Consider the following 23,886-nt stretch of genomic DNA (forward strand, 5'->3'; position numbering starts at 1 on the left):
AAGTCCATGTTTCTAAGAAAAGTACTAGTATTTTTTCCTAAAGCATTGGTTTTTCTAAATATAAATTCTTCATAGTGTAGGTTTGTCATGGTTTATTGGCTTTCCAAAGCAAGCCAAATATTAAAGATTAGAACATAAAAGAATGTAGGAAGGATTCCAATCTATGTGTTAATTTTCTTGGCTGAGATTTTAATTATCTTTTTTTAATGTAGTGAATGGCATTTGCTTGGATAGAAGTAGTTATTTATTACTGTAACCAGAGTTTCACAAAACTAATATTAGAGCATGCCTAAACAAGTCCTGTGTGTCCTAACTGAAACACCAGTCAATCCATCCATGGACTTTTGCCTTCAGAATTAATTACTCTTTACTGTTCTGTGTAAAATTGCGCTTAAGTACTTTCCTTAGGATAGACTTTAACAGATCATTCATAATAAGGAAATTATTGAAATAAGTCAAAATGAGCTTATTTGGAATGTAAAAGAAAGCAATTAAAGGTTAAATATATATATTACAAAGCAATGCATTCTGTATTAAAATAGTTGAATAGAGTTATGACCATGATATCCAGGGCTTCGGAGTGTGAGAGACTAAGAATTTCTGTGCTGACTCTTCAGACTCAACTTGCTTTACCTCTTCAGGCCTGACTCACTTTCTTTTCTTCCTTCCTTCCTTCCCTCTTCTCCTTCTGTTTTTTTGTTTCAAGTTTTTAATTTAAATGCTGGTTAAAGTTTATTTCTTCTTTTAAATTGAGATAATGGTACCTACCTCTTAGGATTATAAGATTATCAACTGAGATAAACATTTAGTAAGAGAATTAAAAATAACAGTTTGGTCTGGAAGTTTGAGAGAGCTGAATTTCAGTATTTTTGCCTCAGCTGTGGCTTAAATCTATCATTATAGATTTCTAATGTAGAGAGACAATAAGTATATTGTTTAGGAACCTGGACATTGTAATTTTTTTACCTGGATTTGAATTCTAGTTTCATTGCTCTTCAGCTATGTGACCTTAGGCAAGTTATTTCACCTGTCTGTGACTCAAATATTTCATCTATAAAGTAGAGATAACAGTTTCTATTTCATTTTGTAGTAATGATTAAATGGGTGTACATCTGTATGAGTGTATGTGTAAAGTTTTTGGAGCAAAGCGTAGCACCACACAGTACTTAATAGTTCCTTATCACTCTCCATGTGATTGCTGTGTAGAGTGGGCCTACCAAGATGCATAGCCAGGTTGGGAACTACTAACACAGATTACCTCTAATTAGCCTCTTCCAGCAATCACTTCTTGTGACTTTCCTAAATTTCATGGAAGTTTTGCCTTAACATTTTTCTTACTCTCTTTTCTTCCAAACCTGTTAATTATCCAGGCCCATTGACAGCTTTTACACCTAATGTAACCTAATGTAATGTGAGTCTATGAATTTATAACTGTAATCTCTGAAAAATGACAAGTAGAGAAAGACAGACAACAAATTCTGAGAATTGGAGTGGCTGCTATCGCTGTTCCTTTCTAAAAGCAGTGTGGCAGTGGAAAGAGTAGGAAAGGGAGTAATTAAAAGCGCAACCTAATTTCCTCCAATCTGGAGGATAGAAACTGAAGAACAACTCAGGAAAAGGACCTAGAAAATTTTGCAAGAGATAAGTTCCTCTCTACCAAGTGTACTTCTTTCTAGAGGGCTAAAAAGAACAGGAGCATGCCATTCCAATTTTTCCTGATGGGAAGAAAAGCTAAAGAAAGGCAGAATAATGACAGTAATGCAGAACATTATCTCCAGATATATTTGAATTTAGTAGAAGAGGAGAACCCAAGAGTAAGAGTAAGATCATCAAAGAGAGTGAATGCCCAGATGAAAAGGTGCCCAAAAGGCCCAAAAGGCATGACCTCTTCCATTGGTTTTTCATATCTCCTGTTGCCTGGGAAGAGAGTGGGAAAAGCTGCTAAAGTGAGGAGAATAAGATCTGGTTTGAGTGAAAGATAGCAGCCACAGGATAAATGTAGGTAATTAAAATTAAACATTCTAAGAATCCATGAAAGACTAAGAACACCTTTCATGGAAAAAAGATTTACCTTTGACTAGATAAAGCAAAGCAGGTACATTGGTTCCAGTAAAACTTGGAAAGGAATATGAGAAACCAAGTACAGCTTTCCCTCTCCTATCTCATTCCTCCTCAGAAAAAAGAAACATGAGTAACATACATAGTATTCACACTTCTGTCTGAAGTACTTAGAAAAATAATAGTATCGCGGAGGGCACGTATTGCATGGAGCACTGGGTGTGGTGCATAAACAATGAGCTTTGGAACACTAAAAAAAAAGTAAAATTTTAAGAAATTTTTTAAAATAAAAATAAGCATTAGATAAAGTGAAAAAGAACTAAAAATGAAAGCACCTATATTGGGGGAATACACATTCTGGACTGGGCTGCTCACGTCAAGCCTAAGTAATTTGGAAAGGAATGTCAAGGCAACCATGCCAAACTATTAAACAAAAAAAAGAGAGAGAGAGAGAGAGAGAGAAATGTGCATATATATATATATATATATATATATATATAAAGTATATAATTATTATGCTATATATGTATTAATAAAATGAAGCATAATAATTTAAAGAACCTCCTTCCCTTGTTTGCATTCTTATTTTCCTAAGCACTCCCTATGTGTTCTCCACAGAGCAGCCAGAGTGATTCACTTTTCAGAAAGTGAACCAGGTTACATCTTAACACTAACCAGTAGCTTCTTACTGAAGTTGTAGTAAAGTCCAAATGCCTCACCGTCACAAAGCAGTCCCACATGCACTGACCTCTGCCTCTCACTTCAACTTTACCTCATACGATTTGTCTCTTAAGTACTGTATTACAGTCATTTTTGGGTTTTTTTTATTATCCTAAACGAAGGGTCTTTACCATTGCTGCTCTTCCACCAAATATTCAAGTGATTCCTATTTGTTGTTTATTTATAGATCAAATGTTAACTTGTCTAAGAGGCCTTCCAAGAACACCTAATTTTGCCTTTTTTATACCCCACCTTTGGAACTCCATTCCATCATCTTATTTATTTTACAGTTGTTTATGGTCTGCTTCCTCACAGGATGTAAGATCTTTGAGGACAGGAATCTTGTCTGTCTTGTGTATCACTGTAGAGCCAGGGATACAGTTGGACCTTAGAAAATTGTAGTTGAATGAATAAATAAATAAATGAATGAGTTAAAATGCAATGGCAGTTAAACAAATTAGTGATAAAAATATCATTAAAGAATGAGTACATCATTATGTTTTCTACCTATATAATTTTCTTTATGTAACAATAGAAACTTTTATTTTACCCTAGATGGTTCTCTTAGAGTTAGACATTCAGGAAACTGTTATTTAAAATGAAATATGTCACAAATAATCCTTTATTGGAATGTTTAAGAGAACCCCATAGGTAAAACTGAGCTCTTAAAATATTATCCTCTGATAACTGTAGACTTGTGAACAAGACTAGATAATTTTACCATATTTACATAATTTTACTTCTTAAACTACTATTTTGCACACAGCATTGGATTAGATACTACAGAAAAAACAAAAATAATAATAATGATTTTTTTATTATATCAGAGATAAAAATTTACAGTATAAACAGTTAGGCAGTAATTAGGCATATGTTTTTACTGACAACACAAAACTTTAACCAGATCTTTACATCAATGTGCCACCTCTGTGAATATTAACAAAATATTTCTATATGTACTTGTCCATTTCCTTATTATTACTTAACATGCAAAAGATATAACTAGTAATGCCAATAATGGGCATATATTGGCTTCATATTCTATGTCCTATTACCATATATTTTTTCTGTTATTAACTATTAAAAAAAAACAAAACTTTATTGTAAAGTTATAGCCATATGATACCTAGGCAGGGCCAACTAAAAATTCTGAACTGGCCAATATATAAAAACCTTGATTCTAGCTTTCAATACCTTCAACATTTTATGATTAGATTGTGAAGAAAAACAGAGAAGATAAACAAAAATGTTCTGAATAATATTTAAAGAACTAATGAGGTTAAAAAAATAAATTGCTTTCACCTTGTTAATTAAAAATCTCTGATAACATCTGAAATTATTCCAAGAACCTCCCCATAACCATCAAAGTAAGATGGTAACACAAACATCACTTTTATGTTACTCTGTGTACACTACACTGATCTTACTTTTGATTTAGATTAACTCAATAAATTTTTACTAAAATAATCCCAATTTCTATAGTTTTTTCATTATATAAATTTATAATTAGTGGGGCACCTGGGTTAAGTTGGTTAAGCATCTGTTCAGTTCAGGTCATGATCCCAGGGTCCTGGGATTGGGGGCATGGGGGCGTGCATCAGATTCCCTACTCAGCAGGGAGTCTTCTTCCTCTCCTTCTGCCCTTCCCTCCTTGCTCATGGTGTCTCCCCCACCCCATAAATAAATAAAAACCTTTTTTAAAAACCCTATAATTAGTAAGAATATTCAGACTTACATAAATTACCTTACTTGTTATTACTCTCTTAGTAGTTTTAAAGGATCACTGCTATATCATCATAGTTCATAAATATTTTCATAAGAAAATGTAAGAAAGAATAATCTCGTGAACAAAAAAGGCTTATTTCCTAGTATAATTCAAGTATAATATGAGACACATCTGCTTTCATTATTACTAAGCACTAGAAACAGGTTGGTTAAAGCAGTGTGAAAAAGTAGCTCAAAATCTCCTCTTTCATTTAGAAGAACTTTAAACCATACCAGTCACAAATTTATAACCACTTTACTCATATTAACTGAATAATCAACCAGAGTAATCGTCAAGAGTCTTTTATATGTCTCCCTCCAAGGATCAATAAACTATAAAAGGTTGTTAAATATGCAGCTATCACAGAAGATTGTGTCAGCACTTTAGGAGACAGAACCATAAAATAGAAGAGAGTAGCTCAGGTTTCAGAAGCCATCTAATAAACAATTTGAAAGCAGAAAAAATATGTAACCCTCCCCATCCATGATTCAAGTCATGAGACTATTTTATAATCCTATATTTATATTAGTTACTAGTTAGTGAAAAATGAAAATAAGTAGAATTGCACACATAGGTGGTTTTGTTTAAACCCATTGTTCAATTGAAGACATGGTAAATATACTTCTCTGGCATGCTTGTATATTGTATTTATGCAATGTACTTATAATGTACTTTAATTTTAAAGTTAAATAGTCTAAAAACAAATATAAAATGATTTTATATTAGCTATATGATAAGATGTTAAATGTCATATAAACAAAGTCAATTTTTAAAGGATTATTATCAATTTAATTTAGGTATATTAAAATCTCTGATTCAATCTGACTCAGGAATTATTAACAATTTTAATTTTAACTTGGAACACATTTATAGTAGCTATTCTACAGAGTATTAGATATATAATCTAAAGTACAGACTTCTGTAATACCTTGGGGGATTTTGAGAAAATATAATAACTGGGAGGTTTTATTCTTTTTAAATATTATACCTATAAAATAAAATTTTTATTAAAATATAAAACATAAAGGTCTCTCTCTTTATCATGTGATTCATAATTTTAAAATTTGTTTAAACTTAATTTTCATATTTTAAATGAAAAAATAGTCCCTTTAGAAAAAATTACCCTGATTGTTCTATTCATATTCAGTGTTACCATAAAACAGTAACTGTTAATCTTTATGTCTGTCTTCTTTAAATGGCTTGTATTATTAATCTTATTTATATTTGCAGTCTTCCTGCACCCTGAGGTAAACCTGTGTCTCTTAAATTATATTTATGTCTTTGAAATTTAAGTACGAGTTGCTGTCAAAAGAAATGTATTCCCCTAATTATTCCCAAAACAAACACCTAAGAGACCTAGTAGAATCATAAAAAGCAAAAAAATAAGGCATCTTTGCAACATTGTCTCTTAAAAAATGTCTTGTTTTGCAGTCTGATAAGTTGTAAAAGTTTACAATAACAGGCCATTCTACCACATTCATTGTTTGGTTTTTAAACTTCTATGGCTCTAAAATAGAGTAAATTTATTTCATACATTTATTATTGTGCTATAGATTTCTGGAAATATGGTCATTTATGCCTTGAGAGTCCCTAAGGTAGTCTTTTTGTGTGAGTAAAAAACTGATTTTGAAATTGTCACCCTATGTATTTTGGGCTGTTTAGGATAATCTAAATTTAATCCATTTGTTATAAAAAGGTGTTTCAACTTTGAAATAAAATTTAAATGATTTCTTAACTAAAATATTAGTAATATTTTGATATGGAAAATTCCATTACTGTAATTAAGATGATTAAAAATATTTTATTATAAATGACATATTCTGAGAATTCATTTACTTTAAGAATTTCTACATCTAGAAAACTGGAAGGTATGAGGGGGATGAAGGCCAAAAAAATTAAGAGGAGGCATACTAATTGATTGCCATTATTGACAGTCAATCTAAAAAATAATCAGGAGCTGTATTTTGTACTTATTTGTAGACAATGTAAGTTATTGCCCTGAAATTTAACCATTGTTAGTGTAAAATACGTTTTAACATTCCTTTCATATTATAATAGGTTTCATAAGTCCTCTCTGGTACATCAAAGTTTTATTGTGAGTTGACCTTACAGACCCAGAAAGTTCCATTGTGAAATCCTAATATTTGACTTGGCAACAAAACACATTATAGGGGTGTCTGAGTGGCTCAGTCAGTTGGGTTTCCACTCTTGGTTTCAGCTTAGGTCATGATCTCGGAGTCATGGGATTGACCCCTGGTTTGGCTCCACACTGATCTCAGAGTCTGCTCTCTTCCTCTCCTTCTGCCCCTCCCCCAGCTCATGCACGTGCACACATATACTCTCATTCTAAGTTAATTAATTAAATCTTTAGGAAGCCATAATATAGAAATTAAGTGTAGGAAGAAGCATAGTAACTTGTCAAGAGAAGGCTTAGGTATGGGGTTCTTGGATGGCTTGGATGGCTTGGATGGTTAAGCATCTTCCTTGGGCTCAGATCGTGATTTCCAGTCCTGGAATCGAGTCCCAAATCGGGCTCCCAACGCAGTGCGTAGTCGGCCTCTCCTTCTCCCTTTGCCTCTCCCCATGCTTGTACTCTGTCTCTCTCCCTTTCAAATGATAAATAAAATCTTTTTAAAAAGCGGGGGCAGTGTTGGGGGCACCTGGGTGGCTCAGTGGGTTAAAGCCTCTGCCTTCGGCTCAGGTCATGATCCCAGGGTCCTAGGATGGAGCCCCACATTGGCTCTCTGCTCAGCGGGGAGCCTGCTTCCCTTCCTCTCTCTCTGCCTGACTCACTGCCTGCTTGTGATCTCTGTCTGTCAAATAAATAAATAAAATCTTTTTAAAAGGGGGGGTGCTTATGTGAAAAGTTGGTAAATATTGCTCTTTCAAACAGTATACCAAGTCTAGAAGAGAGAATACTACACACGTTTAAATATCTTCAAATTTGGCCTAAAATAGCGCTGCCACTTTAAACTTGAATTTCTGGAAAAAATTATCAGATAATAAGTATTTAATTTTAATATGGGGACAGTGTATTTGTAAGCACATCAAATCATAGTGTATGAAATTAAAATGATTAAGAAATTAACAAGGTTGGAGTAGATGTGGGAAATATATTTTAGATATTTTAAAATTCCCAAATATAATTTGATTATTAAGAAATGTATTAAACTCTGCTTTTGGCTACAAGGTTTGTGTATAATTGAAAATAGAAGACATCAATTATGTCTGTCCACAGAATGAAATATAAAAAGTTGAGAAAAGGGGCGCCTGGGTGGCTCAGTGGGTTAAGCCGCTGCCTTCGGCTCAGGTCATGATCTCAGAGTCCTGGGATCGAGTCCCGCATCGGGCTCTCTGCTCAGCAGAGAGCCTGCTTCCCTCTCTCTCTCTGCCTGCCTCTCCATCTACTTGTGATTTCTCTCTGTCAAATAAATAAATAAAATCTATTAAAAAAAAAAAGTTGAGAAAAAAATCAGCTATTGAATATGTTTAATGACTGGTACAAACGTTAACCTATCGTTATTTAAATGGCATTTGTGGAATTAATCATTCAGCAAATGAATAAATGCTTAAATAATTTTTATATGCCTAGGCACACCAAATATTTCTCTTAAAGATATATGACAACTATTGTAGTTGGAGATAAGAACAGCATTGAGACCAGTGGGAGAGGAAAGTTTAACTGATATAAGCTTGATAGAGAGAAAAATAAGATCATTAAAAACTTCCTTGAAGTGTCTGGCAAATTGTACTGCTGGGAATTGAACTTGTTCCATAAAGAAAGAGGTGAATACATTTGTTCCTCTGACCTCTAAAAGCTTACAGTAAAGTGGAAGAGATCAACTTTAGACAAATAATTGTCCCACAGTACAATAAATAATATAACAAGTTATATGGAAGCTTAGAAAAAGAGAGAAATATTAAAATGTTTGAAACACTTATGAGAAGAATAAAAGAAGTCTTTATTTCTGTGTTAAGGAAGAGAGGTTCTGCATTTCAGGCAGAGGAAATGGCATATACAAAGGTACAGTGTTGTAACTCAATATGACCTGTGGGCAGAGAGGAAGAAGGGGCAAAGAGGGGGTTAATCAGTCTTTGCCATGTGTATGACCCTGTCTTGGCTTTGTTGCTTTTCTCCGCCACCTCTTTGTTGTCTGTACTCCCCGTCTTCCCGTTTCCCTCCTTGTCTTTTTTCGTCATCTTCATCATCATCTAAGCAATGCCTCAAACTGGTTATACTGTCTTCTTAACATAGGTGTATCACACAATGTGCTGGATCATGGGAAATACCTTAATAATCATGACATATGAGACAAAATCTTGTGTGGGGCTAGATTGTGACTTTCTTTATGTACCATTTTAATATTGGTTGATTGTTGAGGGGACCCAGAAGCTCTCGTTCTTTGAGAGTTAGTTACCTTGTTTTATACAGTTCATTAAATAAATTAGTGAGTAAACTCATCAAATTTACTACATTTAGAGACCTCATGTTTCCTTCGAAGTATACCTAATATTTCAAGACAAGAATGGTTGCTTGTCTTTAAGTAATAAAGGTCCTAAAAATTTCTAAGATTTCTTGGAAATCTCCATTTTATCCTAAAAATTGATGTCATTTTACTCTCCATGCCATATTATAACCATGCTTTTAACTGGAAAAAATATTGCCTATCACTAGCTAAAAATGGTATCCAAGAATATAAGCCATATTTACCTCATGACATTAAATGCACTCTAACTCACTGTCTGTATATCAGTGAAGTATTATGTACCCCCAGATTGCCATCAAAGTGAAGTTGGCGCAGTGAAGAGAGCATTAGTGTCACAATATCTTTTCTCTCTTTCTGAAAAGAAATGGCAACCATTTTCAACAGTTTTAGTGAGTAATAGTCTCAATATTTTTGGTTATTATTATAATGAACATCGTTAAGAATTCTGAGTTAGTCCTATATGGTAGAAAAATTTACACCAGTTACTTCGAAATCTATAAGAGACATTTGTTTTTTCTGTTGGTGATTGTGATTCATTATTCTGGTCAGTGACCAAAATATTTTCTCTTTCTTGGAAAAATTCTTAGAGTAACATTCATGTATTTATAAATTAAAAATCCAATTCTGGGGAAAAAATGTTCTACCAATGATAATTTTGTTTGAAAATCTATACTGCATTGTAGGAATGTTGCATGTTAATTGTGTATATTTTATGTCATTAGACCCTCAGAAACTGCTTTTAGTTTATAATCAATAAGATTAATTGTAGCACTTTTTTGATGTCAGTAGTCTCACAATAGAGCTTCTGAATCATTTTCCTCCCTAATGTCTGTATGAATCAGTAACCCAGAAATTTAGAGGTTGTATAAAAATGAGCAGTGATGTGAGCATATCATGTAAAAAGGCTCTCATGACCTGACGTCTGGCTCTGTATCATAATATTCAGCAACTAGTCAACCTGCAACCTCCACTCCACTCTTGACATAGTAGCAATTTCTTAAATACACTGTGCTTTCTCTACTCTGCCTGGAATATCCTCTCCTCTGTGTCTCCCCTGTGGCATGCCCTCCCACAGCACTTAGGATGCTGTCTTAGCCATAGTAATGAAACAGGGATAGCTAGAATATGGGCAAAAATGCTAGTGTGTGTGTACACAACAAAGCAATGAGTGCAATGTTAAAATTATAGGTAGAGAAATTGGTACTAGGGAGGAAGTGGTAGTGTTTAAATAAGATTAAGGTGGAGTACTGACCTTCCTGCTTGGAGTGCACCAATATAAGGAGGTGAGGAAACAAGATGTTCATCAGGAATAGTGAATAGCTTGACTAAATCTACAAAGAATACAAAACTGGGAGATAAGATTAAAAAAAAAGAGAGAGAGAGAGGGAGAGAGTCTTGAATTCGGAAGTAAGGAGTTGGACTTTATTTTGATAAAAATAAAGAAAATTGAAAGATTTTCAGTTAATGAAGAGACATGTCCAGCTTTATAAAAGTAAACCCATCATTCGGGCTCAGTCAGTTAAGCCGCTGCCTTTGGCTCAGGTCATGATCTCAGGGTCCTGGGATTGAGTCCCCCATCGGGCTTCTTGCTCGGCAGGAAGCCTGCTTCTCTCTCTGCCTCTGCCTGCCACTCTGCCTGCTTGTGTGCATGCACTCTCTCTCTCTCTCTCTGACAAATAAATAAATAAAATCTTTTTAAAAATTTTTAAAAAATTTTTAAAAAAGTAAGCCCATCATTAAAGTGTCAAATGTGTGAGGTAATAGGTTAGAACAGCTGATGATTCCACTGTTATTTCTCATCTGAGTAAGAATTGTATTTGAGGTCTGGCAATAAAGTACTGACACTAATATATCGTAGAAAATTTTGACTTCTTCCAACAGAATGTTGTCCCCTTCAACAGGGAGACAGGACAACTATTTTCATCTTGCTGCCATTACAGAAAATATTTTTTGAATGCTTTTGTAATTGCCTTCAGAATCCATTTTATATATATGTTGTTTATAGTGGTAATAGTTGATTATATAGTTGATATATCAGAATCATTTTATATATATGTTGTTTATAGTGGTAAATAGTATTTTAGGTTCATCACAGACTAGTTAATTGTAAGAACTACTTTTGCAAATTCAAGCATGTTGTTTCTTTCCACTTTCATGCTGTAAATCTTCCCTTGCTTCTTGGATGGAGTTACACAAAAATTTGTGTTAATACTAAGCTAACTGTATTTTATAAATATTTAATTACCCATGTGCATTTTATATATCTGCTCTTGTTAATAAGTATTTTATTCTCATCTTGTAACCTGGGGAAGGATTGAATAAATTTTGAACAATGGAATAATCTGAGTTGAATCTAATATTGATAATACAAACACACACACACAGTCATAAGGTTATTTTAAAATTCAAAGGGTGAAAATAAGTCATTGTTTCTATGTATGTTTCTATGTTTCTAAGTCTATTCCTAAATCTCTTAAGAGAATTCTGTTCATGGAAATAATAACCTTTTGATAACTTTTTAAAATTTTAACTGGAGGTTTTTCAAACACATACAATGATTAAAGAGACTTTTGGACTTGATTTTCTTTTTAAGGAAAAAGAACGGTTGAAACAAGAAAAACGTGATGAGAAAAGATTAAATAAAGAACGTAAACTAGAGCAACGAAGATTAGAATTAGAAATGGCAAAGGAACTAAAGAAGCCTAATGAAGATATGTGCTTAGCAGACCAAAAGGTAATTTATCATGTGAAACATTTCATTAATAACTTTAATTTTTCCTGTGTCTCACCTGATTCCTTTGCCGGAGTTGCCATTACAAAAGCCTTTCATTTTTAACCAGAGCAGTGGGTTTCCAAGTCAAGGTCTGTCTGCCTTTCCTGGACAACCACCAATAAACCTCTTTAGAGCTCCTATGCCAGTAATGGTACTGTTTAATACATAAGTGGAGCACTGTAAACCTTTTTAAATTGAAGTAGAAATACTGAGGAAATCTGCAAAGATGAATTAGAAAAGTGGATAGAATTTCTATATGTCATTTGGTTCCTCCCAGGCATTTAGGTATAGAAAACTCTAATTCCATACCACATACCTGTAGGTACTTAAAGAAGTGAAGATTTATAATCTACAACTTCCTTCAGTGCTTTAGTGATTGTAACTAACTTTTCTTGAGTGTGTTTATTACATGCCGGGCACTATGCTAAGTGCTTTCAGTGAATTCTCTCATTTAATCCTCACCATAGTCCTGGGGAACTGATATTTATGCCCATTTACAGATGGGAAAACTGAGACACAAAGAGATTGAGGAACTTGCCCAGTATTACACTGCTAATAAGTGGCAACGTGGATTAAGTCTCCGGTTTGTTAAATTCCAGAGTCCATACTGTTTATCATCTTGAAAGCCAAGAAGTATATCCAACCAACGTACTTCATATGTGTTTTCCCTTCCATCGTGCTTCACAGATATGTAATGTGGCTAAAATATATAAAACTAGAAATTTGGAAAGAGCCAAATAATATTGGTATCTGGCATGATTTCATATACTTACAAGTAGAAATATTTTATGTTTGACTCTAAGAAAATGGTATTTCTAGAAAACTATATTGATGCTTCATATTATCTCTATGATACTATCTCAACAATATATTATTATACTTGATAAATAGCATCTATATTTACTTATAAGTCATATTCATCTGTAATACAAATAATGAGTGTCTCTTAATCTGGGTAAGCTCTTTTCTAAAGTACTTGAGGCAAACTTTTAGTACTCCAGTGAGGATTTAATTATATTAATATTCTATTTAGTTACTTAGCATAAATGCTTTTAAATGCAAATGAAAGTATAATGCCAGTTTTAGTCAATTGGATGTTTAAAATGAGCCTAGAAAGGGCATATATGTAAGTTAACACACTTATTAAAGCCTTATAGTGAGTAAATACTTTTTAATTCTAAATGAGCTTTATTTCCTTGCATCTTTTATTTTTATTTAAATCCATATGCACTGTATCAATATATGTTCATTTTAAGCCTTATTTTTATTAGCTTTGTTGTATACATTTTTAGAGTCATGGAAATGTCTGCGTATGATAGCGTTCAGGAAAAGTCTCTGAATTAAATGGTTTTCAAATGGAACATAAAAGATTTGTATGGTATCAGCTATTATCCATAGTTCTGTGTTTCCATATAATATTGTAGGAAAAGTATTTGGTTAGTTATTTCAGTAAGTGAAGGGTAGGAGAACATTTTTGGACAAGACAATTCAGAGAAATAGAAGTATTTACAAGTCACATTTCTTTCCACAAAGTTTAAGATACAATTATTAAATCCCATTCATGTAGAAAAAATATTTTTAATTTAGATTACCTATTTACTTAATTTTTTAAATGTTTATGACAACTAGTACTATAGTTCAGCCATTGAAATGTTAATATGTAAACATATTTGAGAAGGAGCAAAAGAGACAGCTTTCTAATTTTGATATTGAAACTCAGTATTAATGTTTTGCTATGTACAGGAAACCTAAAGACTGTTAGTTGCAGTATAACTGGGTTCTTGATAGGGTCATGGGTTCTGATCATGTTGACCTAGTAATTTGTCTACATTCATTAGCCAAAAATGCACTGTGCCCAATCAAACAGCCCTCTGATGCACAATGTTAGTTTCTGAGCTCCCCAAGTAGTTTGCGATATAAATTGGTCTCCATCATTAGAAGAAATCAGTACTCTGCTAAGTATGTCCATGGCATGGTATTTTTGAAATGTTCTTATGTTATCTAATTATTGCTCCAGCCATATAAGCCAATTTTTATCAATATGTAAATTAATTAAAATTAGCATTCTCTTTTGCAGAAATCTAAGTTCATGTTGGGTTCAACCAAAATTTTTTGTTGGTTACTTGCATTCGAGAGCTGTCTGTACTTAGTACCATGAGGTTGTAGAAATGCCCCCAGGGAATTTATAATCCAGAGGGAAAATTATGGCTCTAAAATAATTTATTATTTTGTTTTATGTGCAGCCTTTGCCAGAGTTGCCTCGTATTCCAGGACTTGTTCTCTCTGGAAGTACATTTTCAGACTGTCTCATGGTGGTGCAGTTCTTACGAAACTTTGGTAAAGTTTTGGGCTTTGATGTGAATATTGATGTTCCAAACCTGAGTGTTCTTCAAGAGGGATTGCTAAATATAGGGGACAGCATGGGTGAAGTACAAGACTTGCTTGTGAGGCTCCTCTCAGCTGCTGTATGTGATCCAGGTCTAATTACAGGATACAAGGTAAAAAATATATCTATAATTTTTTTTTTTTAATTTGTACTATCATGGGGCGCCTGGGTGGCTCAGTGGGTTAAGCCGCTGCTTTCGGCTCAGGTCATGATCTCAGGGTCCTGGGATCAGGTCCCGCATCGGGCTCTCTGCTCAGCAGGAGCCTGCTTCCCTCTCTCTCTCTCTTTCTGCCTGCCTCTCCATCTACTTGTGATTTCTTTCTGTCAAATAAATAAATAAAATCTTTAAAAAATAAAAAATAAATAAATAAAAATAAAAATTTGTACTATCAGTGCATTGTTAGCTGGCTTTTAGCATATTAGCAGAAGACTGTATAGACTGATCCAATTTTTCTCTACATGTCTGACCAAGTCAAATGTAGATCAGCTTCAGTTTGTACTTAAATTGGTTCAAACCTAGAAAAACCTATTTCATAAAGCCTAAGGAATATAGATCATTCCCAAATTACTATTTTCCTCTAGCTGTCAGCAAAAACCAAATTTAAAGAAATGCCCATATGATATTAGATTACTATTACCCATGTGATATTATTATTATGATAATGATTATTAACATAATTCATGAAGCAGTTAGAACTTATGTGTGCCTTTTGAAATTATACTGTGTTCTCTCTGAATCACTGTGAATAACTGAGGCTAATCAAAGCATCTACAGACCAGCACATTAAGACTCTTAACGCAGATACCCAATAAGTTCGAATTTATTTTAATTTCAACTAAGCTACACATTTTGGTCAGCTTTGCTGTAGATAATATTGTAGAGTGAGAAGCTTCCAGATGCATCTGCTAATTTCTCTTCCATCTCTCTATTCATTCACTATAGCAGGCAGTGGCACCCATGACATTGAGAGCCAGAGCACAGTAGTCATATTCTTGAACCTAGCCCCACCACTACTGATAGAATGTCTAGATAAAGCCTGGAGAAGCTTAGGATAGTCTCTATAGTCAAGGAAGGTATGATAGACTATTTCTACCCATGAATTACATACTATTCTCCCTGCCTAACTTTTAACCAGGGGCCTGAAGAAGGAATAGAAGGATTACAAGTACTTAAAAACTTGACTATCATCTGTTGCCTATTTTTAACTCCACTCCATCAAAAATATGAATAAAGTCCTTGCCAGTAATATCTAGATTATTTAATATCCATATTTTAAAATTGTATTATTTTTATGTCATGAATGGTTATGATCAATACTGATAAAAATGTCAAATTTTTATAGGCCAAAACAGCTCTTGGAGAACATTTGCTGAATGTTGGCGTGAATCGAGACAATGTTTCTGAGATTTTGCAGATTTTTATGGAAGCCCATTGTGGACAAACTGAACTTACTGAAAGCCTAAAAACCAAAGCTTTTCAGGCTCATACTCCAGCACAGAAAGCTTCAGTCTTGGCTTTCCTGATCAATGAACTGGCATGCAGTAAGAGTGTGGTGAGGTAAGCATACACCCAGACCTTTTTGGTGATTGTTTTCTGTTTTGAATTTGTCTAATCACAAAATAATACAAACTCCTAATAGAACATTTTGAAGTAACAGACTACCACAAAAAAAAAAAAATTAAAATTGTACTTGAAGGGGCGCCTGGGTGGCTCAGTGGTTTAAAGCCTCTGCCTTCGGCTCAGGTCATGATCCCAGGTCCCGGGATCGAGCCCCACATCGGGATCTCTGCTCAGCAGGGAGGCTGCTTCCTCCTCTCTCTCTCTGCCTGCCTCTCTGCCTACTTGTGATCTCTGTCAAATAAATAAATTTTTAAAAATCTTTAAAAAAAAATTGTACTTGATTTCACCATTCAGAGATGACTACTGCTAATAATATTTAAATGTATTTCTTTGCAGTCTGTTGAAACAAAAATTTGGACCATACTGTATACAGTCTTTGTGACTTGTTTTAATTATACAATAGAGTACCAAAACTGAAAGAATCCAAAATTTTTCTTTTTTGACATCTTTCAATGATAGATGACTACCTGATTTTCCTTAGTAGCCATTCCTAGAATTGGATAATTCTACTTTTTATTATACTATGTGCTAATGTAATATTAATATTTTTAGATTATTACTTTATTAACTTGTACTTTTTTAAAAAATATCCTCATTTAAAAGTCAAAGTAATTTCTCCACTGTAGTATTTCAAGATTTGATGAACAAATCCATGTCCATCTTGTTCTTGTTATTTGTTATATTACAGATTTAAATATGTTACTTTCAACCCTTTACCTTTGTAGAAAAAGGTTTGATTCAGATATTTTAGAGCTATGCATTTCTACCATTACTGGACATTTTAAGTTTTCTATATATCTCTAAGATATGAAAATATATTAATATAATTTTCAATTGTTTTTGCTATTCATAAAGAGTCATCATTTGTACTTACCAAAACTGCATCAATTTGCTTATTACCAAACTAATGTATTGCATAATGGATTAATTTATGTCTTCCAATTTTTGCATTGACAGTGAAATTGATAAGAACATTGATTATATGTCAAACTTGAGGAGAGATAAATGGGTAGTAGAAGGTAAACTTCGCAAGTAAGTCTTGTTTTATTAAAATCAGTTTACTGTTTTTCCTTTGTACACGTTCCCCTATAAAGCATACAAATTGCAACCTTATTTTGTCTTAGAATTAGAATAGTAAAGCTTAATAAGGATGAGATATGAAATTAATGAAACCCAGGGTCAGAATTTGCAGTGGACAAAAGTTACACTGAGATTTCATTAAGCTCATATTCTTCAAACTTAGAAAACAGACCATTTATCTTCTTTATTTCAAAGAAGTCGAGTAATCACATTTTCTAAGGTTGTTGTTGCTATCAGGTTACTTTTTGTCATAAACAGAATCTGTTTGGAATTACCACCTTTTTAATTGCTTTCTAATTAAAGTTTGCTTTTACAGAGGGTCTAACATATCCAAATGTATTCAGCATTAAAACTTAATTAGCTTCCTGCCAGGAAATACAATGCTGAAATTATTCAACTTCTATGTTAAGAAGATAATTTCTTTATGGTAATTTGAACTGAAATTTATTCAGTCTGATAGTATAAGATCAGAAATTATCACTTGGCCATTGCTAGAGTTAATCTTTACAGACTTCTAAATTTTACTTTTTTAAATGTGCTCTAATTCCAAAGAGGTATCCTAAATAATTCTTGAAAGTTAATACATTCTATAATTTCTGGAAACATGTTTATTAAACTTCTCAATTCTAATTTTTATTATCATTGATTTATTCCTTATTGACAAAAATACCATAAGATATTTTTGGCTCAAGCTCATGATGTGCTCTTTGAGGTGCCTGGGTGGCTCAATCGGATTCTTGATTTCAGATTAGGTCATGAGATCAAGCCCTGGGTTGGGCTATGCGCTAGATATGGAGCCTGCTTGAGATTCTTTCTCCCTTTCCCTCTACTTCCCCCCACCCTATGTGCATACTTTCCATCTCTCTCTCTCTCAAAAAAAAACAAAAAACAAATCAAGGGGTGCCTGAGGGGCTCTGTCAGTTAAGCGGCTGCCTTCAGGATCCTGAGATGGAGTCTGCTTCTCCCTCTGCCCCTCCCCCTGCTTGTGCTCTCTCTTTCTCTCAAATAAATAAATCTTCTTAAAAAATGCGTCGCTTTCTAAAAAGTAGAGAGAGAAGACTTTACCATATCATTATTCTTTTCATATTTAAAGGCTCAGAATCATTCATGCTAAGAAAACAGGCAAAAGAGACACTTCAGGTGGCATTGATCTTGGAGAAGAACAGCATCCATTGGGCACACCCACACCAGGACGCAAACGAAGAAGGAAGGGAGGAGACAGTGATTTTGATGATGATGACGATGATGATAGTGATGACCAAGCTGATGAAGATGATGAGGATGAAGAAGATAAAGAAGACAAAAAAGGAAAGAAGACTGATATCTGTGAAGATGAGGTAATCAAATTTAGGTTGATTTTAAACTTAACAAAGACTGCATAACATATTGGAAAATAATAGAGAATTTGGAGTCAAATGAATTTGTGTTTGAACTTCATTTGGACAATTATTTACTTCAGATTCTTCATCTGAAAACTCAGTGTGATTCACCTCTTAAAGTTTTTTTGTGATAATTAAATAGATATTAAATATAATGCCTACACATAGAAGGCACTTATACCAAATAAGAGAAATGAAGTTTTTCTTTTTATATAATAACGTGAGCATTCTCGAGAGAACTATGCAGAGTCTTAACTTAAGGTATTCTCTTTATTCTGGTAACATAATGTCTTTCATTTGCATGGTCCTTCATGTCCTAAAAGTGTTGTCAGATTTAGTGAGATTGGTAGATTTTCTAAATACCAATTTATTATGTGCCTAGCTTTGGGCACTTTTGACAAAGATGAGTAAGACACTGTGGAAGTCCCCTCTCAATTTACACTCTCACTGAGGAATATTTGAAATAAGAAAAAGTAATGTGTTAAGTGTTCACTGATTTGGTAGCAGTATTTACAATGTGCTAGTCAAGTACAAAGGAAGGGCATTTGACCTTTTTGAGGAATAAATTCTCACAAAGTCTTTCTGGACTCATTAGCTGAGCTACTCATTGGGCTGCATGTTGACCTGGGGAAGAATCCACAGAAAAGTGTTCCAGGCAGAGAGAACAGCAGAGGACATAGAAGCCTGAAACCACAATGTGCTTTAAGGGAATTAGTAGGTGCTCCTACTATTACCGGAGAGCCTCATATCCAACACAGCTCTGTATTAGGATTTTAGACTTTCTTGGTGATAGGAAGCTACTGGATGATTATAAGTAAGGTAATTGCCTGGGAAGACTTCAGTTTTATGTGACTCACTATAGCAATTCTGCAGAAGATAGAAACAGATTTGGGTAGGGCAAGATCAGAGGTGGAAGATCAGTCAGGAGATAGTGCAATAGTTTAGATGAGTTGTCAGGCATCTGAAACTAGGCTAATGGTAGTTGAGATAAAGGAGGAAAGGATTCAATAAATAGTGGGAAGAATGAGTAGTATTTGAAGATGTGCTTTGTAGGTTGATGGATGGGTAGGATTGACTCCAACTATCTGGCTTGGGAGACTGCATGCTGTTGTTGCCATTACTGAGACCAAGAAATCAGGAGGAGCAGATTAAATAGATGGTCGGGGAGGATGGGGGAGTAAACAGGTAGTGGAAGGAAGGAAACGACAGCAGCCTTATTTTAGACCTGTTGAGTTTGAAGTACCTATGCAGAAGTTCAGCAGTCAGTTGGATTTAAGAATCTGAAGCCTGAAGAAAAGGTCAGCCTTGAAAATATAGATATAGAGGTTATTAACACATACACAGGGAATTGATTTAGTGTATAAAGTAGTGGACTGAAGTTGGAACCCCAGGGAACACTGATATTTAAGACCTCACAAGGCTTTTTGATGAAGAAGAAATAGAAAGAGATTTCTGTAGTGGGTCAGGGATCCCCAAGTTCACCTCCAGAGTCAGCGACTTAGTAGGAGAACTCAGAGAACTCAGAATCAAGTTATGCTATGTCTATGAATTCTTATAGCAAAAAGAAACAAAGCACAACCCGAAAAGGCTTATGGGCCAAAATCCAGAGGAAACCAGGCTCAACCTTCTAAGAGTCTTTTCCTAGGGAGTGACACAGGACGAGCTTATTTCTTCCAGCAATAAGTTGTAACATATGTGAAATGTTGTGTACTAGGAGAGCCCATTAGAGACTTGGTGCCCAGAGTTTTTACTAGGGGAATGGTCACATGGGCACCACTTGCATAGCATGAGCCAAAATTCTAGACTCCCAGAAGAAAAGTATGAATGGACCACATTGATAGCACAGTTTAGTGAGCCAGTCTGATCATAGAGAAGGAAATCCTTTAAAATCCAAGTTCCCAGGGCCACCTGGTGGCTCAGTGGGTTAAAGCCTCTGTCTTTGGCTCAGGTCGTCATCCCAGGGTTCTGGGATCGAGCCCCACATCGGGCTCTCTGCTCGGCGGTGAGCCTGCTTCCCCCTCTCTCTTTCTGTCTCTCTTTCTGTCTGCCTCTCTGCCTACTTGTGATCTCTGTCTGTCAAATAAATAAATAAAATCTTTAAAAAATAAAATAAAATAAAATAAAATAAAATAAAATAAAATAAAATCCAAGTTCCCAGACACCAAGGGCCAATCTTAAGAGCAAGGCTTTCAAAGGATAGCAGTCAGGCCCACAATGTTAACTCTTTTCTACTTGTGTAGTAATAAAAATCAAGAAAATACAAACATTTCCAAAAGGAGACAATGATAGTATCAAGGCAGCAGCAATCTTGTGTGATGAGGACTGGAAGTGTTTGCTGAATTTGGCAATGTGGACTCATTGGTAACCAGTGCCAGCAGTTTCATTAGAGGGGCAGGGGTGGAAAGCAGGCTATGAATGAGAAAAATAAGAAGTGAGAAAGTGAAAATGACTGCTTTAAGCATGGTGCCTCAGAAAAAAGGGTAGTTAGTTCCTAGAAGTAGATGAAGACCAAGGATTTTTCAGCTGTGAAAGATATAAGGTGATTTTTGGTTGAAGGGAGTCAAAAAAATAAGAGAGGGGGGAGTTGAAGATTAAAGAGATGAAGAGAATAATTAATGGTATGAGGTCCCTAAAGATTTTGGAGGGTATTCAATCAAGGCAGAGGGGCTAGCTTTGAAGAATAGGATACAGGAAAGAAGACAAGGTCATAGAGGGTGTGTGTGTGTGTGTCTGTGTGTGTGTGTGTTTAATGGAAGCTACCATAAGCCACAGAAATAGACATGTATAAAAGGGAAATAAAGGTCAAAGTTCCCTTTTTACCAGAAAAGAATGCTAAAGATACTGATAAGCCTGAAGAATGATACTCAAAAAATATACTGTCAATCATTCCTCTGTCCTCAATTCTGGGAGTGTTTAGCTAAGGAAATTGAGAGATAATTCTCTCCTTTTTTAAAAAATGTTTTTTAAAGATTGTATTTATTCACTTGTCATAGAGAGAGAAAGAGAGAGCGCTTGGGCACAAGTAGGGGGAGTGGCAGGCAGAGGGAGAAGCAGGTTCCCTGCTGAGCAAGGAACCTGATAGGAGACTTGACCCCAGGACCACAGGATCATGACCGGAGCCAAAGGCAGATGACCAACCAACTAAACCACCTAGGCATCCCTCAAGAAAGAATTCTTTTCCTTTACTACATCAACTAAGTACTGCTGGATAAATAAGGAAAGAACACTTAGAAGGATGAATTCATTGATAGAGTGTATGAAAATAATACCTAATCAAAACCAGTGATGAATTACTGAATCAAAATTTTGACTGAATCTGGATAATGTGGAGGAACTTACAAGATCATGGTCATACAGTTCTCTTAAGTAAAAATAGCATAAATGCAAAATGTTTTCATAAACTCTTTCCCATGTTATATTTTAAACTAAAATGATAAAAATCTCTAGAATGAGCTTTACTTCTTTTGAGTATCAATCTAAAAAGGAGATTACATTGAGATTCCTTGCAGAAATTAATTATTTCATAACGTTGTACTTTTGAAACCACTTGATCATATATTTCCATGCTGTGATAAATAATGTGAAGGCTATGTAATTTGGATATTAGAATTGTAATTACTCAAACAAAAGATACCATTTATAACTGGTCTGCTTCGTTTGGCAAGAAAAGCTGACTCTGTAGCAGGAATTAAACCTTTCTGATCTTATTAATCACCTTTTCATAGAATTAGGATCACTCTTCAGCACTTAATATTATAAATTGTTTTGAAGTATTAACTCTAATAAATTTTAAAATACTGGGTAGTTATCCTACTAAATTAGAGTTTATTTACAGAAATTATTTGTTTTGCCTGGCTGCTTTTTTCACATGGAAAATTAACAAGCCATACATTTTTTTTCTTTAAGGGAGATTAAAAATCATTATTAATTATTTAAAAATCATTATGTTTCTTAGACAAGATGTATTATTTAAAGTGGTACTCTATATTTTTTATGAGTGTTGAACTATAGAGTTAATTAGATTGTAGGGTTTCATTGATCAAAATTCTGGCAAATGTATATTGCTTGTTATTAATATGAGAAAACATTTTAAAAGCTTTTAAAAATAATAAATATTTTAGGACCTAAGAAGGCAAATTAGCATTTCCTTTAAATGATTTGAGAGCTATTCTTCATAATGAAGAACTGGCAGCCACTTCTCAATTTCCTATTAAATAAAATCTTAACTATTTAATGAATCTAACTGGTAAGATAGGCACATTATTCCTCCAAAAATAGATTTGGCCTCTCAGTAGTTATACTTCTCAAAGGATTAATTGAAGAGACCCACATGATCTCTTTCAGTTAGAAAATACTGCCCTTGACTGAGTCATGGATAGCCCTTTGTCTCAAATATGATCCCATCTTCTCACTTTTCATTCCTTTAACACATGGAGTCTCTCTAATGCTTAGATCTGTGTTGAAACTTTTGTGAGCCTTAACTTCACAACTAGGCATGTAAAGTTATGTGGGCAATTAAACTCCAGCATATACGGACATATCATGGCCCTCCCTGTGGGATGATAAACTGTGGAGAACAATGGCAGGGATTCTGTGTTCTTAGTTTTCTTTTTGCCTTTCACTCTGGTCTTTCAGATTCTTTCATATTTCTTAAAATTATAGGGACTATTAGCCAAAGCTCCTTTAAATAGAACTTTAGTTGACATTCTACTTCTTTTTCATCATAGGAAGAGTCTTAGAAAGGGCAGTTAGTTAATTTGGCTGATACATAGCTACTGCCATGTCTTGTTTCAAATATTTGTTGATTGAATTTTATTTTTACATAAGCAAATTATCAAACATTTATCCTTTGGTCAGAAGATCTGTTCAGAATCCTATAGATATGAATTATCTATTTGAGAGTCAAAATTTAAAGATTTTAGGATTATTTTTTAACCCAAATAGAAATCATATTACTATTAGCACAAAAAGTATGCCCGAAATGCTTTTGTAATTTGGTTCACTGAATTTGGATAAGGAGTGGATAATGATAGATAACGGTAAAACTGCTGAGATTTTCCTTTCACTTCCTTTTATTAGGGCAATAATGATACCGGTGTAGAAATAACTGTTCACGAATGGTTGATGGCAACATGGCTTTGTAAAAATGCTTATAGAAAGTGAACATCAAGGGCACCTCGGTGGCTCAGTGGGTTAAAGCCTCTGCCTTTAGCTCAGGTCATGATCCCAGAGTTCTGGGATCAAGCTCTGCATCAGGCTTTCTGCTCAGCGGGGAACCTGCTTCCTCTTTTCTCTCTGCCTGCCTCTCTGCCTACTTGTGATCTCTGTCTGTCAAATAAGTAAATAAAATCTTAAAAAAAAAAAGTGAACATCAAAAATAAATTTCTGGGTTTTTTTATCCTAAGTGTACCTACATCATCTTATTAAAGTATAATTTTCAGAAAGAAGGAAAGTAATCTTACATATATATATATATATATATATATATATATATATATACATGTGTGTATCTGTGTGTGTATATATATATATATGTGTGTGTATATATACACTAAGCAACTAGCATAGTTCCTGGTTTTTATATATATATATATATATATATATATGTAAATCAGAT

The 23,886-nt window shown here is 34.2% G+C and overlaps 1 protein-coding gene across 39 annotated transcripts in view; it reads left to right on the forward strand.

The window, feature by feature from the left end:
• BAZ2B (bromodomain adjacent to zinc finger domain 2B) overlaps positions 1-23,886 on the forward strand; it is a 193,494-nt gene that overhangs the window by 120,637 nt on the left and 48,971 nt on the right. For all 39 annotated transcript variants that reach the window (XR_014300676.1, XM_082691327.1, XM_082691299.1 and 36 more), the window contains 5 exons: positions 11,624-11,764; positions 14,047-14,301; positions 15,533-15,747; positions 16,768-16,842; positions 17,984-18,227. Coding sequence is in view for 38 of the 39 variants with exons in the window: in XM_082691327.1 (XP_082547453.1) it covers positions 11,624-11,764; positions 14,047-14,301; positions 15,533-15,747; positions 16,768-16,842; positions 17,984-18,227 (930 nt within the window). In the remaining variant the exon portion in view is untranslated. The remainder of the gene's footprint in view (positions 1-11,623; positions 11,765-14,046; positions 14,302-15,532; positions 15,748-16,767; positions 16,843-17,983; positions 18,228-23,886) is intronic.

Source organism: Mustela nivalis (assembly GCF_964662115.1).
Source record: "Mustela nivalis genome assembly, chromosome: 11".
Lineage (NCBI taxonomy): Eukaryota > Metazoa > Chordata > Mammalia > Carnivora > Mustelidae > Mustela > Mustela nivalis.